We start from the raw sequence: 17,455 nt of genomic DNA, 5'->3' as shown, positions 1-17,455 counted from the left end.
TACCAAAAGACAAAAAAAAAATACATGTTTTCTTTAACATATATATACATACTCTACATATTTAAAGCATATTTACGTAAGTACTGAAACATATTTACAAAGGGAGTAATCAACAACGTAAAATAGACATTAAAAAAAGCACTCGAGGTTGCCTCCTCCCTGGGGGCCAGAGTAGCCGCTGTAATGGTCGGGAGGCATGGCGCCCGCTGCGGCGCGTGGGAGCTTGGCCCAGACCGTGCGGCGGCGGGGTTAAAAAAAAATAGTGCAATATTAAGCACTTCTATAAAATAACGACTTTGCCTTGCGAAAAAAAATAAAGAAATAAGACATAAAAAAAACACTACTTATAAAAACAATGTAAAAATATACTGCTGAGCTGGAGACTGAGAAAAAAGTCCTTTAACCAGGATAACCCTAGTGCCCGGAAAGTTGAAAGATACTGGTTGGCCCATGAGGAGGACCTGTAAACGGAAAAAAAAAAGTTTTCTTCCAACCGTTTTGAAATCTCCATCCGTAACTCCCAGTTTCAAAGTAACCCTAAAATGTATTTTGTTATCAGTAGTAATAAGGGCTGTTATTTCTGACGGTACCATAGGAAATAGAACTTAACCTAACCTGAATCACGATGGCTGAATGCTATTTAAACATCACCATTGTACAGATAAGTTTTTGGAATGATGGCAAAATAATAGGAATTCTTTCAAAATTAAAGTCAAATGCGTGTTTAGACTTTAATCCCGTGTAAAAAAGAATTCTTGACTAATTTCTAAGACAATATTTTTTCTTCCGCTAACTAACTTTTAATAAAACTTTTCTTTGCCAAGTTTTTTTTTCAGCTAACTGGATTTTAGTAACCTCTTTCTTTCACTAATATTTTTTTCTGTCAACTAAACTTTAATGTGCTTTGTTTTTTTCTTCATTCGGATTTTATTTCGCTAATTAAATTTTAGCAATTCTTAATCGTAACTAATATTTTGACATAGTATTTTTTTTCAGCTAACAGAATTTTAATAAAAGTTCTTAAGCCGAACTGCCCAGCCATGACAACAAAGAGAGATAAAAATCAACAAAGAAAGGGAATTACAATTTTACATAATCACCAGGGGACACGATTACCTACTGGACCAAAAAGAGTTGCTTCAATATTAGCTAACAAGAGTATTATTTCGCAACAGAATAGTTAACTTAGTTTCATTTTTTTAATTTTTCCTCGGTTGCTTTGATGTTCTCATTGAAGTAACTCTAATAGCTTCTTTTCCCTACGTGAGTCAGTAGCGACAATTGTATTTATTATTATTGGTGGTGGTTTTATTTGTTTTTAGTTTAGTTTATTTTCTTTTTATCTTGTGCTGAGGACGCCTAGTTTACATACAGGTGAAATATCCGCGATGTTTTAGTCTTTCATCTCTTTTCTCTCTACTGGCTGCAGTCTCGTTTGATTTTTTTTTGTTCAGTTTTATCTCTCTTTGTTGTTTGAATTTTAATAAACTCTATTTTCTTCAGTAAGTTTTTCTTATGCTAACTAGTTTTCTAACATCACATTCTTTTTTCTTTTTGTAATAAATATTGAACACAATTTTTTGCTAACTAAATTTCAATGAGCATCTCTTTTATAACGAGTTTTTTCGCACCTTTTTATAAAGTACTGTTAGAGATTTTCATGTTAACAGTTTTGTAAACAGACACTTGGTTTGTTCCTAAATTCCATTCAAGAAAGAAAATAGTTTTCATGTATGTATGTTTTTACTAAACCTTATATTCACATAGATTGTCTTTACTGCTACAATTTGTTCTTAGGGCAGTAAAGTAGCCTACATTTCATTCAAAACAATAATGACAACAAAGTGAATATCCATTTTGTTTATTCAATAAACATCTTTCTGTATCAAAAGTACAATTATGAATAAATAAGCTTTTTAAATTCAATAGTTCTCATAATAGCATGAAGGAGAACAATACATATTCACAAACTGAATATTTACACAGCAAAAAAAAACATTTTTAAAGCACACCATAGAACATCTGGATTGGATATTTTTATATCCAATCCCGGCATATCCCCCCCATGCCGGTAGCAGTGGCGTGCACCCCCTCCCCCGAAGGCAGTGCAGTCATAAGATCCCCCTCCTGCGCTGGCTTTGGCGGTGCCTTCCCCCTCCAAAGAGGAATAGATCAATCTATTTTGCTGACACAGAGATGTCCTCTAAATTTTAAGGATTCATCCCGATCGGAAATTAGATAGTGACCGAGAGGGAGTACTTTTACCCCTTCTGTACAAACTTACACCTTGTCAATTATAGCACTTTTTTTCAGTTTTGACACTGTAATTGTTATAATTAATCGAGCGGATTGCCATTAATGTTGCACGAGGAATGGTGTTACTTTTCACGCACTCACGATATGCACTCGTGTTTTTTTTTTGTTTTTTTTTTAACGTAGTGAGTGGGCCACCTTACACGCTTTTTTATTTGCTAATTGCGTTTTGTATAGAGGTGACCTTGGGGTTCACAAACACATCTTTTGAAATAAAATCACTCCCAGTTTCTGATTTGAAGTCCGGAGCTGATTTGATTCTGATTTAAGCTAATTTCTCCCTTCGTTTCACTAGTTCCAAATAGACCTTTCCGCCCTAGGGTGTAAAATCCATCCGAGTGCTAATGATGTCACCGGTGGCTAAATATTAGATGAAATTATCGGTTTAACTTATAAAAGCAAAGAATTTGTGTCTCCGTAACATAGCTGTACCTGTCCCTCTCCAGGCCACTGAACTTCAGCGACGCTATACAAAACATCAACACGGATTTCTTGGATGTCTTAAGAATCGAACTAACTTTGGTGTTTAAAGCAACCTTTATTATTTTTTTTAATGTAAAAGTTGGTTATTGGGAGCAATAATAGTAAAAGACGTGAAATTGGATCATAGCGGCTGCGATTACGAACAGATTCGCAGATTTTCTCGAAAGCAGAGTTTAAAATTAGCTTGATTGTTTACCTATTGGCATTCAAAGGTGCTAAGAGTTTTTTTTTTTTTTTTTTTTTTTTTTTTTTTTTTTTTTTTTTTTTTTTTTTTTGATCTAGCTAGTTCTATAAATCTTTTCAAAATTTTCTAAGATTGACTCACATAGAATTTAAGTTCTATTTCTATACAATTAAATTTGTGTCAGGTTGATCCTAGAAGTGCTTCTTTTGAGTAGTCCATTACGTTTATAAGCGAGGACAGAGGTATAAAGGCAAAAAAGAAGTCTAACCTTAGAGAGATACCAAAAATCGTATGTTTCAGCTACGGTTTTCAGAATGAGTGGGTTCTTTTGACCAACCTGGAGGTAGAGTAGTTACCAGAATTATTTTGAAATATATTCGTTCTTTTTCTAGGTGGATCGTGATTCTGAGATAGCGTTAACGTCTCTTCGTGTTTCAGTAAACTGTCCCTTAGGGAAGGTCAGAATGGCCATTCCATGTCGACCAACGACATGTTCTCACCTTCAATGTTTCGATGCATCTTTGTTTTTACAAATGAATGAAAGGAAGCCAACTTGGATGTGCCCGGTTTGTGACAAAACCATTCTCTACGATAATCTTGTCATTGATGGTTATTTTACTAAGGTACTAGACTCTAGGCTCTTGCCGAGTGATTTTACCGAGGTGGAAATGAAAATTGATGGCTCTTGGGAACCAAAAATAATTTGTGGTAAGTACATAAAAGCAGTCTCAGTCGTGCGAATGATTAATGTCAATGAATTGTATTGATTTCTAAGCTTTTGCGCCGTATAAAAAAAGGGGAAATTCATAGGTAGAATAGGGCTAACAAAACAGGTAATAAAAGGTACATCTTAACAAAGTGACTACATTTGAGTTTACGACTCTCAGTTATACTTTAGGGAAATATAAAGCCTTTTTATAAAGTTAAAATATGTTAACATACGACTAGACTTCTGCGGACCAGCTCAGTGCACAGAGCTAAAGGGGTAAAAAGGTTGATATTAGGCAATGGGTAATAGCTACACAGTTAAATGAAGATCAGTTAGCGCCAAGAAGTCAATTGATAAATATATTTATAATAAACTTAAACTTTGAAAACAAATTTGCTAATAACTGACAATTAATTGTGTGCTAGTCAACACTCAACAGATGCTATTAGCTTAATAGATGGGGTTCATAGATCCAAAGAAATTAGATTTTGAAGCAAAACGAGCCTCTAAATATGAAAACCGTTAAGAATAACAATGAAAGCTCTAATAAGATTATCATTACCACTACAATACTTGTCTATGTACTTGTACGTACTTGTACATCCAAACCCCATCCAGGATAAGGCGTTCTTGGAAGCCAACAATACGCTTAAGGTCGGACTTAGGAGTTACGAGCCACTGTTTCTTTCGTCTTCCTGCTTTCTTCTTCTAACTTGGTAGTGGAAGGCATTTGAAGTATTTGTCGTTTATATGCTCGTATGGTCTCTGGAAGATGTGACCAAACCATCTCAGATGTCTTATTTTTACAACATCAGAGACAAGTGGGCAATTTCCACATCTTCAGATTTTGTGAGAAAAAAAATGGTAAAAAAAAATTGTAAGAGGATTACTAAAAACTAAAACAAAAGCATTCCAAAATTTATTCTAAAAACACTGTTATTTCAAAATGCGCTAAAATTAATGAAGGTTCTTTTACTGCTTGTCAGAGCGCCTTAAGTAAGCCTTGATTGGTTAGCATCTTTGCATCTCTGTGCTAAAATGATGGCACTAGACGCTTAAATCTGAATGGTAGCATTTGTCTGTGTTTCGCAAAATTCAATTTGTATTTGAATAAGCTGAATCCTTTCGTTAGTAAAATACTATTGTGAGTCGGCCTTTAACTTATCTCATTGATCAAAACCAAGGGGATGGGGGCAATGATTTTATAATCAACAGGCCCATCATTTCGTGCAAGAGTCTTAGAAAGGGTCACTTTCTAGTCACTCACAAGTGACAAGTTACAAGTGACAAGTTACAAGTGACAAGAGTCACTCACAGATACATTTCAGTTTTTTTATATTACCGTGAAACTCTGTTTCTACAAATTGGAACAAAAAGTTAACCATCAGATTCAGCGTAACAGAAAACCCTAATGCAAAGTTTTCAAGCTCATATCTACAAAAATATGGAATTATTTGTTTTTTGACAGAAGAAAGATCACGGATGCGTGTTTATTTTTATTTAATTTTTTTGTTCTTTTTTCCCAGGGTGATCTCATCGACCCAGTGGTCCTAGAATGTCACAAGAGAGCTCATCCGAACGGAAATTAAAAATTCTAGTGGCCTTTTTCAGTGACAACAAACATTGGAGGGCAACTAGGCCCCCTTCCACGCTCATTTTTCCCAAAGTTACCTAATCAAAATTTGAGACAGCCATTTTGTTCAGGATAGTCTAAGAATCTAATAACTATATCTCTGAAGACAACTTAATCACCAACTCTCCCCCGGGGAAGGGCTGCAAGTTATGATCTTTGCCCATTGTTTACTTATAGTATTGGTTAATAGGAAGTTTACTGACCTTTTCAGGGGGGATTTTTTTCTGGCGGGGGTAGGGGTTTAGGGGTTACGTAGGAGGATCTTTCCATAGAGGAATTTTTCATGAAGGCGGTGCCGATTTTCCCAGCATTATTTGAAAATGATCAGAAATTAAATAAAAAAAAGTTTTTTCAACTAAATGTAAGGATCAACATTAAAACTAAAACGAACAGAAATTATTACGTATATGAGCCGGTTCGTTCCCTCGTCAATACCTCGCTCTTTACGCTAAAGTTCGATTTTGTTCTTACTCTTTTAGAATGACCCCCGGATCACAAAGGCCGTTTAACTAGAATAATTGACAAGGGGTCGAACCCCTTCATTTATGTAATAATTTTTGTTCGTTTTAAGTTTTATTGTTGCTCCTTATTTTCAGTTGAAATTTTTTTTTTTTTTTTTTTTTATTTATTAATCTTGCTCAAGAGCGAAAAATACTGACAGAGAGATACTGATATACTGACAGAGAGAACTAAAATGGCACAATAGTACAGAATTTACCGTTAAGATAGTGTTGATGCTAACCCTTTTCACGTTTGATCGAAACTAGTTATTTGACCCAAACTAGTGCATGTGAACATAGGTTTATTCTGACTAACCGATAGGTGCTCTAAATTGTTGTTTTCTACTGTCATTTCAAATGAACCCTAGAAGTGCTATACAGTCTGCTTTAAATATTATAGAAGTGCTATGCGTTTTGGACCCAAGATTGTCTCAATCGAACTTTTGTTGCTTTGTTCTCCTGAACTCTGCATTCTTACGCTTAAAAAAGCACAGAATGATCGCTGTTTTTTGCTTATAGTTTTTGGTCCTTCGTCCATTATTATATTAAGTTAAATAATGTCAATTAAAATAAGAAGTGGGACCGAATTCGCCGTAAGTAGTACAAACTCCTCTCGTTCATTGTCGTCCAAGCAAATTATTCGAACCCTCTCACTACCACACATCACCCACTCCATCTAGAACCCAGCCATCTTGGGTTGTACATTGAAAAATTGCTTTAGAATTTTACTTCATAGTTTTATTTGATGTTTACCCTGTTTTCGAGTCTTTTTTCTGTCAGTTGAATTTCCTGTCATTCTAACGCTTTATAATTTTACCGTCTGTCTTTCCAGCCAATGAGTCAAAATTTATTTCTTCTCGAACGCCATTATTTCAGTTGAAAAGCAGTCGGTTATCCTTTCTATTCATCTTCTCATGCATGCAGGAGCGTTACCAAACTTGGTGGTTGAGGGAGGAGATTTTTCTTCACAAAATATTCATAGAGCTTTTAGAAAACCGAAGGACAGTAAAAGAATTTTAGATATATAGTACATATTTTTAAAGAAATTAATGTTATTATCTTTCTTTTTTTCTGCTGCACTGATAAAAAAAAATAATTTGAATAATGAAGTATATTTTTCGTAGTTTTCCCACTTGGGTTTAAGCATTTAAGCAGAACCGATGATCAAAGTCATATTGTGATGGAGAATAAAAAGTTGAAAAAATCACTTAATTAGGGGAGTAAATGTCCTCCTCCCCCTCCCCTCAAATGACAGGCCTTCCTTTAAGGTCAACAAAAGAAAACAAATTGCTCAATTTATTCTTGAAATGATTAAAAAAAGATGATTCATTCATTTGCTTTTTATATTGTTTTGCTCCTTGCGTTCGATCTAATGTTCTAAAAGCCTCCAAAAAAATTAACAATCGTGTCCAGTATGGCACGCTAATATGGGTCTGTAGCAATGGTTGAATTTAAACGTCAAACATCCTAACGTTTTTATACAAAAAAGAGGCCGAAGTAATATAGAAGTATTCACTAGATATTTCGTTCTGTCCATTTTTGACAGTCTCCAGTTCTTTATTGACAATAGTACTTTTCTTTTCTGCATTGAATAGTAACATGTTAACATTATCTATCTTCTATGTCTTTTTTAGTCCCTCTTTTAAAGTTCAAATTTAGTGATATCATTTAACAAAGGTAGCTTAGAGAGACATACTCTTTTAGGAAAGCCGAATTTCAGATCAACAGACACAGACAAACAAATATTTGATTTAGAGGATGTTGAAGAGGTTTCAGTAGTAAAAGCAGCACCGGCAGCCACTGTTGGAACTGAGGTTAAGACTAAACATGTTGAGGAAGTACTTCTAATAGATTCTGATAGTGATGAGACGGGAACACACGCCAGCAGTGCCATCTCAGCCATCCATAGTGCCAATCGACCAACTACTCCAGCACTACCACTGGCCCCCGAGTCGTCCATGGTGCGACCGTCATCTCCGGATATTATTGTGTTGGATTGAATGGTTAAGTTTTTATCTGAATATTATTTGGTAACTATAATCCTTAACACGTCTTTCTATAATGTCATATTTGAAAGTTCGGATCAAATGTGAACAAAGCTCATTTTTATTGAGTCGTAATACTAAATGGAGTCGGCGATTGTCTCTAGAAAGGTTGTGGGGGCATGTCAGGAATTGCAAAGGCGGTCATTTGGCTTCGTCAGATCTAGTCAGTTGTAAAAAACTTTATGTTGACGAAGGAAGTGAATCCTTTTTTACAAACCAATCGCCATCAAGTTTTTACCTCGCGAGATTGGTATAAACATTGAAAATAATTGGTAAGATTAATGGTACATCTTAGAAATATAGAACTGTCAATTGCTCGTATATTAAGGTTTGTGTCAGTTCACAGGGGGATTAAAAACGAGAGAATATGTGGAAATTAGGAAACAGTTCTTAGCTGGCAAGGTGTGTGTCACTATTTTCTGGAATGGGCGTAGAGCTTCAATTTTTTTGTATGATCGCAAGGTGCTCAATGTGAGAATTTTTTTTATTAAATTTAGACAGGCTTGTCGCCATAAGTAACAGAGCAATGGGGAAAACACGAGATGTCACACAGCAGATGCCTCTTGCAGAGTAGAATAGATTTTAGCACAATTGACTAACTGAGACATCCCATGTCTTTTCATATTGATGGAATTGAAAAGTATGTTTGGAAAATGTAATCCTAAATGAAGAGAATGTAGAAAAGTCAAGTAGACAATAAATAGAATCATGCTTATTTTTAATCCACGTTCGTAATCTGGCCCCACGCTCGAATAAAATCTTAGTAGTGTTCCGGATGAACATAATATACATAAGTGTGAACCTGATTCAAAACAATTTAAGTCATAAATGTTTGCAAAGGAAGATATGTGTACAATACTTAAAAGAGAATATTATACATTAAGATGTTATTGTACTAACGCAATAAAAACTATAGTAATGCTGGTATTTTAAGCGCAAAGAATGGGGGATGGGGGGGGGGCTATTGTTTTCCGCTAAGACTATTTTTACTACAAAAAGACGGGAGCTTTCATACTTTCAGCACCCGTTTTGCAGGCTTAATCCAAGAATGTTCCTCAATTTGAACGAAGGTTAAGACTAAAATCCTCCTTGACCTGAAAATGTTGGCCTATTTGTACACTTTTTTAGGCCTTTAACCTTAAATGTCTTTTAGCAATTGAATTATGTTTCAAACTGACTGGTCATTTTTACTTACATCTTTCCCGACCTACATTGATGTTTGAAAAAAAAGGATTGAACCAATATTTCGCGCTAAAATCTTATGATTTCAGTTTTCACAGACTTGCCAAACTCCTTTTGGGGGAGGTGGATCCACGCCCACGTGTGATGCTTCTGCTATATGGTTAAAATGACGAACTTGTATTTAGTTGCGCTTTCTTTTACTTTTTTACTATGGTATTTTTAACTTGAAAGAAAAGGATTGAAAAGCATATCTTCATCCGTCTACCATAATCCGTCTAGCTTTGACGGATGAAGATAAACAGGTTTCATCAGTTTACGCTTACATGGGAAAATGTTTTTTTTTTTTTTTTTTTTATGAAAAGGTATTTGAGTTTGTAGAAGCTGGAAAATATTTGTATAGCTGAAACAACCGTTCAAGGAAGGAAAAGCCTGAAAAAGGTATAAAAAATGTTTTCAACAGTAAAGAGAAATAGAAACGGAAGCAAATTTTTATCTTCAGAAATATATATGAAATCGCACAACATACTTCACTTGCTAATTAGATTTTTCCGGAATAAGTGCTGCAGTGAATGCCAAATCACCTTCATTGTCACTGTTTATTGTTGCAATATTTTGAAAATTCAAAACTTTTGCGAATGATGGTTTCGATCATTGTCTACGGGGGTGTTTAATTTACCTGACAACAAAATAGGGTTCTATTGTGAAGGGTGCATTTCCATTGGGAAGGGAGATAACTGTAAGAACCTTAACATCAAACGTAACAACCTTAGCATTAAACTTATCTCAAAGTTTTACATTATCTATGTGAAACTTCTTTTCAAGGAAAGCCAAGCAGATATCTTTCAACAAAAGACTTGCGAATGAGAAGTAAATCAATTCTTTAGGTGATTTTAATATTTTTTACTTCGGTTTAGGTTTGAGTTTTGATAGGGAAAATGTAAAGATGGTTATCTTAAGACATAATACACTTTTCACCTAATGGTTCCATTGTGTGAACTTAAATCCAACAATGCATGCTATGAAATAAAATGGCGACTGTTTGAGAAAATTGTGTCACAACGTAAAAATATAAAGGAATTGATTCTTAGATGTCAATCCTTCAGTATCAAGCAAAGGTGATGGTGTGAATTTCTGGTGCAGTTAGTTAAATTATTTGAAGACCTGAGATGAAAAATAGTTGTCAAGTTCTTTAATTATTGTTATAATTGACAACAATTTTTAATGACATTTGCAATTGACGCATCAAGGAAATGATAGTATATATTAACCTGACAATAGTACAATTTCTGCAATTAGGTGTTTTTGAATATACCAAAAGTGCTTATTAAAAACTAATTAAATTTATATTTGGTTCAAAGAGTATGGTAAACTGATAAGAATAAAAAATGCAACTGATCTTCGAAAAAAAAAATGACACTGCCAAGCAGTATGCAGCCAAACCCATGACCCCAAAAAAGTTTATAATTCCTAGAAAAGTCACATCTCCATGGAATATTACGAAATATTCCACTCTTTGCCAGATATTGCCCATTCCTTGAAAATTCTTGGATATACACATAATTTTTGGGTTTCAGGCCTCCCAGAAAAATCCTCCTATACTCTTACCCTTTTAAAGTTTGGGTATGAACGCATATTTTTACAATATTTTAAAGAGTTTTATTTATTAATTCGCTTCTTTTATCAAAGTCTTGTTATAGGTAATCGTTTGAAAAGTAAATATTTGTATGAATGCTTCATATAATCAGGGAAAGCTTTGACTTATGTTTAAGGAATAAAGCGAATCAAGGTGGTGCTAACTTAAGGAAGATGAAAGTACATTACTCCCAACATCCAGACGCGTCACATTTGGCCCATTTTGACAAAATAATTGCTGATATCTTTTTTATGTCTTTTTTTATGTAGTATCTTTTTTATGTCATCAAATTTCTTTTTTCTCAGAAAACATGAAAAAATAGAGAAAGGAGGGTGCCATCAAGGTGCTTTCCTCAATAGATTAGGAGCACATCGAAAGCTAAGCTTGTGAGGTTTTTCTAATAAATAAAGACAACTAGAAATAGAAAAGCAATAATAAGTGGAATCGAATAAATCAATGTTTTGTTTGAATTATTTTTAATGCTGAAAATTAGGTTAGAAGCAATGTATCGAGTTTAACTTGTATACAATCGAAGACAAACAAAATTATAATTAATGACACAGAATAATGTAGCTTTGTTTTTTGTTAACGACTAAAATTTCATAATATTAAACAAGAATTATTCCGAATGTATATTTATTTAGCAGCTTCATACTTGAACACAGATTTGAATCGATCAAAACGAGGTGAGGTACTTCGAATATCATTCCGTGTACGAATATGAGTCTGATTACTCCTTCTTTATATCCAAGCTAGTGCTTCCACGGAGTGAAACTGCGTGACAACGGATTGATTTTTGAATTTAAAAAAGAGGGAATAGTTGTGGGAAAAGTCAAAGTCATGGCCAATTGTAGAAAAAAGCCAAGACAGATTGTTGAATTAAGTGGGCAGCCCAGTCAAGGGTTAATTTTATCCCTTTGTTTACTTTGGTGTTCATTTAAAATAAGAATTTTATTCGTCCTCTTTTGGAGTATCACACATCGGTATAGCTTCCAACTGGTATGATTAACGAAGTTAGAATTGAAATAATTCAGCAAAGGGTTGCAAAGATGATTCCTTATCTGAAAGACCTTTTATGCTCTTAAAGAATTATTAGGCGTCAAGCACTTTTCCTTCAATTCCGTAGACGATGCACTAATATAATTAATTTATTCCAGATTATTAATTATCTTAATAAGGCTGATTCTAGCTCTATATTTTGTTTTAGTGATTATCGTTCAATTTACCAGCTTTGTTTAAACTTTGTCCCAAAAAACTAAAAAAGCTGGAACATATTCATTTGTGTACCCTCTAACTATACTTTGGAATAACTTTCCATTTGTGGCTGCGGATGTGGTTATTGTTGATCCATTTAAACGACCCCTGGTGGATACTAAATTTTATTTATATCAATTGCATTGTTTAAAGTTAGTCTAATCATTATAATTTGTTAAATTGTTTTTATATCCTACTTTGAGTGCATTTGGACCCTGAACTACGGTAGTTGATCTGAGTAACGTCAAGTCATCGATCCTTATTTATTAAGCCATTTATCAGTTTCCCAGTCTTAATTTTGAGAAGAATTTAACCGTAATCCTTTTCAAATACTGTAAGACCACCTTTGTCGAACATTTTAAAATACGTAAGCAAAATTATCGATATCGATAAGTAGCCTTGCGCTCATTATGCTCAATGACAGAAGTTACGAAAAGTCAACTACAGTTCGAGGTTAGAGCCATTAGAGAAGCTGATGGCTCCTGAAGGTAAAATGCAGAGGGTAAAACGCTTCAATTATCATAGTCAACTAAGAACAAGGTCCAAATGAATTTCATATCATTGGCTAATTTCGTTTGTAAACATAACATATTACGTCATAACATAGAGTAATATCTATGAGGGTTTTGAGGCCAAAAGTCCTAGTGGTTGAAGGGAGGTGAATAAAAGCTTCGAACCTTCAGGGGTTTACAGGGACTTGAGTCCTGGTGCCGTTGGTTATCTGTAAGCCCAGCCAGAATGGACCCAGCTGTAAATGGATACCCGAGAAAATCTGGAGTAAAACACAGGACACGTCGGATGCTTTGTCCCCAAACAGGCAGTGCGCTCCCGGACAAAGGGAGAAAATCAGGAGATCTGGAATTATTCTACGTAAATCATTGGTCAGCGTGCAAAAGAATTTAAAGAAAGACTAAAAGCTGGCAAAGCAGGCTTTTTTCCTTGGCTAGTTATTATTATCGTTCGTGTTGTTCTTTTTTTTCCTCTCTTTTTGTTGTTATTACCTATTTTGTGCGTTTTGTATTCGTGAATGAGAACTAAGCATTAACCGAAAAAGTCAAACTAAAATCCTTTATGTCAATGAAGGAAAGTATTAGCAGTTTGATTTTCTAAAGCACAGGCCTATTGGTTTTAGTGAGTAATTAATGATGGGGTCTTTGCACCAGAATATTTGCACTAATTTTAAGAATTGAATAAACCCGTTTTTCTGCGAAGCTAAAATAAATAGTTTTGTTTGAAGTAATTTAAAATTTATTATAGTTGTTATACCATGAGTATGAAGCTCCATTGGCAAAGACAAAACGAGCAACATTACTCCATGGTTTGGATGTACATGATCTCAATGGATTGTCAACCACATCATTTTCAATACAGAAGAATGTATATAGGTACAATCAGGGGCTTTACACTTCACATAGTTTGTCACATTTGCCTGGTTTAAAATGTGAGATTTTGGACTTAGCAAACATAAAAAAATAACGCCCGAAAATTGCTTGAAGTAACTATATGTGCTGTGGGTAATATTCTGTTCCTGTCTCTGTTTCAAAGGCATATAGTTTTGTTGTTGTTATTTTGTATATTCGAACAAGTCGAACATTTAATACAAATCAAAGTTTTAGAGGAATTCGCATGAACTGCTAACTGTATTACTTTCTATGTTGCCATTGTTGGTCTTCTGGTCATTAGTTGGACAGCTGTTTTTGAGCAAGTGTAGGCTTTTTCATTAAAAAAAATGCAATACATGTTTTTTTTAATTTACTAAACTTTTCAAATAATTCATTTCTGGTCGTATTCTTCCAGTTTGGACCCTTTGATCCTGTGATTTTCTTTTTTCTTGCATGCTTAAACGAAATAAAGTAACTTTGCATGAACAAATAAGAGATGCGTTTTCCTTATTTTATTCTCCTTTTTCTAGGACTTGTTTTCCACAGTTTCAACCGGATTACGTGAAAACAACTTTGTGAAATTTAAGTGAGAAAGTGACTCTACTGTTTTGATATAAGTTTTGATAAATCAATAAATGTATAACCTCGATAGTTGTGGAGGTAATTTATCAGTGAGTTGCATTGTTGATACGTTTCTCGAAGCTTTTCACAAACTGGATGTCGGCCGTACAAGATAACCTCGTACAAGGTACCTCGGATCAAAGGTACCCTAATGCATATAAAATTTAAGACTTAACTAACGAATTATCTTCACTCGAAAATGGGCCCGAACGGTTAGGTCTTAATGCCATTAAACTTAAAGGGTATGGATCGAAGCTCAAATATAAATATTATGTGCGTTAATTTCTGTTGGTTTCGAGTTTTACCTGACAATTCTTTTCAATTTATGCTCTTCTATGTTGTATTTATTCTTTCATAGTAATTTATGCTTGATTTAAGTTTTACGTATCATATTACTTCCATATGATTACGAGCCCAAAAATCGGCCAAATTGTTTCGTCTATAATCGCTTTGAAACATGTACCCATGAGGCCGTATATTAAGAGAACCCTAAAAGCAAGTCTTAGTTTTGGGAATGGTCCTTCCGGAAATGTTATCTATAGTAGGGCCAAAATAAATTCCGATTGACTGTAAAATGTGTGTCCTTAAGTACTTGGGATAATTGGGAGCCCAGAAAACCAACAAAGAGGGAAAAAATATTGCAACAAAATGTTGCACAAAGGTGAGTCAAAAACTGTTCTTTCTTAAACAGCATGAAATACAAAACCATTTAATCGTTTTCAAGGAACCCTAATGAACAAGAAACTAAGCCGGGGGTACAGGTCCCCCAAAGTGAGGCTTGAAAATGGCGTCATTTAGCTTTGATTGGTTTGAAATGTTCGTAGCTCCTCTCCCTGCCACGCTTCCAAACGGGCTCTGAGTGGTATATTTTAGGTCTATATTACCCAAGGAACATCTTCGCCAAATGGTCAAGTCATTCGGTCCTGTAACTTAACAGATAGCTTGTTTTATGCCCTTTTAAAGGGGGAAACATAACATTGTTTTCGTCATTTTAGCACGTACTACTCATTTTACTCATTTTGTTCAAAATATCACTTGGTTATTGGGATAAAAATAATTCGGGCTTCAGGTTTTTTTTTGGGGGGGGGGGGGGAGCTAGAATAAAACAAAAAGCTGCACTAGGCGTTAAATATTTCTTATTGATTATGGAACTTGAAAGACGTTTCATTAACCATATAAACGTCAATATAATTTTATTTTTCACTAGGGTGCTAGGTTAAAATATAACGAATTGCAAAAGCTTTTGCTTTTGGTCATCTATCTGGAACCAAACGAAAAGCAGATCGTTCCTGAATGAAGTGGGAAGAAGTCGTAAGGGATGCTTTATAGGAAGTTGAGATCTAAGGGGAGAGGTTGAAGAGTGAAGTTTTGAATTGAATGAGGGGTGGAGAAAGAGCGTGTGTGGTTGTGCTGACCTCAGGTGGCTTGGTGCTGCAGTGAGTTGTTAGTAGTAGTGGCAAAGGAATGGATCATATTCAGTAAGTAAGATAGCTATTTATTTTCGTTTTCGAAAAATTATATATTGTTCTCATATTCATTTTGCTTCTTTTTTTTTTACCAACATTCGAGGAACATTTTGGAAAGAAAAGAAAACTGCTCCATTATTTTTCATCATGATTATCAGATTATACTTAAACCAGAAAAATAATCCTTAAGTTATAAAGACACAATAAGATTTTCTGGATTTCAAGGAAATTCAGAATAGGATTATAGCCTGAAATCCAGAACAGAATAATTTATAAAGATCCTTGTAAAAATTTCATAAGTTCTGAACTTAATTTTGCGTGTTTTATAAAGAATCAAGAAGTTTAAAGCGCATATTGAGCCCTCTTCTCTTCCCCTCCCAGAATTGCTGTCGAAAATTGCGTTTTATTTTAGTGCCCTTTCAGTGGGGCAGTCTTCTTTTTTTAAATTCAGCTTGATGTAAAACTTTATTTCCTCCACCTCAACTTGGGGTGAGGCGTACATTCTAATTCTCCGTTGCTGAAGGAGCATATTCGGTAATAGTTCAATTCGATATTTGGCGTTATAACTGCGTTTGGCCCTTTTGAAAAGGACGGCAACTTTTTAAATCTACTACTTCAGCGTGTACATTTTTTAAGGATCATGAACGAAATATCCGCTTCTTCCAGCACTCCCTGAAAAATTTATAGCACAAAAGCTGCCGACAAGTTTGTGGAAATTACTGAAACGTTCCCAGTCTCACCAAATGCTACACACTAGAACTCTCTCCATGATGCAGTATAGTGTGTTGCAGACATATCTGATGCAGGAAAGTTATCCTGTGCCTGTGATGAGCTGTAGCTTCCAATGTTGAAGCTGGTAAAGAGGGATCTCCTTAGTGAGTATGTGCTAATTACAGATCCATTTTGGATTTTTGTAAGGCGACAGAAAATGCTATCTTGGTGCTGTGTTGCCATTACTTTATGGTTTGGAGACTAAACTAAAAGGACTTCAGAATATCCGTATTCTCAGGCATGCTTTGCCATTAGTAGAAGCCATTTTAGATATTAATTCAATGGAATTAAAAGAGAAAATCTTCAGTGAACTAGTCACAACTACTTACTCTCACAGGAGTTTCAAATTACGAGGGTTGACTCCAGCCCTGCAAGAGCAAAAAAAAGAACAATTGCCATTGTGAACTTAGAAATTAAAAAATGACCACGTTTGTCTCCAGTGATGAGCTGGCTGCAGGTGCTGAGAAGTCTCGAAAAATAAAACTAATGACTTATTTTCGTTTATGGAAGATGATGATACTGCCAGTGGAAAAGAAATTCAATCTGCAGCCTCTCCCATCATCAGTACCTGTTGAATGCGTATTTTTCGCTGCAGGAGACGCATTGACTACAAAAAGAAACCGCTTAGAAAATGCTAAGTTTGAGAAGCTTTTGCTACTAAAAGTAAATAAGGATGTCATGACTTCTCATTTAAATAAGAACTTCTTTTCAGACATTTTTTAAAAGTAGTTTTGATATTAAACTGTGCTATATTGATCATAGTGCTAATGGTCTAAAGTTGTGAAAGTTTTCTGCTAAAGGGCGAGTGAACGGTTTGAAAACAGTTTTCGGCTGCTGTGAAGCAGTGGAAACTATAGAAATATGTTATTAAAAAGTATAATATTCGTTGTATATTCCTTTTAAACAACTGTTTTAGAGAAGTCAAAACTTAGAAATAAACGCCGTGCAGCAATTATGTTCCATGTTGACGATCTTAAAAATCTTCCCATCAAGAATCAAGGGGATCTGTCGACATTTCAGATCATCCATCTTCCATTTCGCCTTATGACTGTTTAGCCTGCAAAGTAAAAGAAAAATTTATTATTTTAAAAATTTAATATACTTACTTGTAAATTTTGTTAAATATATTTACCACTACTGAATGACTTTGAGCATCGTTTTATTTAATCTTTCTTATTTACAGGTGGAGCAGGATCACCCAAACTGGGTTGAGGCTAAGGCCTTAAAGACCGTATTGCTTTTGCACCCCCAGAGACTACAAACTTCAGACTCCAATAAA

At 34.7% G+C, this 17,455-nt stretch overlaps 1 protein-coding gene across 8 annotated transcripts in view; it reads left to right on the top strand.

Annotated features, from left to right (window-relative positions):
- Positions 1-13,986, top strand: part of LOC136033836 (E3 SUMO-protein ligase PIAS2-like) — a 31,942-nt gene extending 17,956 nt beyond the window's left edge. For 7 of the 8 annotated variants that reach the window (XM_065714778.1, XM_065714776.1, XM_065714780.1 and 4 more), the window contains 3 exons: positions 3,373-3,688; positions 7,527-7,825; positions 13,849-13,986. In XM_065714778.1, the coding sequence (XP_065570850.1) occupies positions 3,373-3,688; positions 7,527-7,822 (612 nt within the window). In that variant the 3' untranslated portion in view covers positions 7,823-7,825; positions 13,849-13,986. Of the gene's footprint in view, positions 1-3,372; positions 3,689-7,526; positions 7,853-13,848 lie in introns of all 8 variants that reach the window. The other variant, XM_065714777.1, reaches the window with a different exon arrangement.
- Positions 13,987-17,455: the final 3,469 nt, after the last annotated feature.

Source organism: Artemia franciscana, chromosome 12 (genome assembly GCF_032884065.1).
Source record: "Artemia franciscana chromosome 12, ASM3288406v1, whole genome shotgun sequence".
Taxonomy (NCBI): Eukaryota; Metazoa; Arthropoda; class Branchiopoda; order Anostraca; family Artemiidae; genus Artemia; species Artemia franciscana.
The sequence above is the reverse complement of the archived record's forward strand: the minus strand, read 5'-3'. Positions and strand labels throughout refer to the sequence as shown.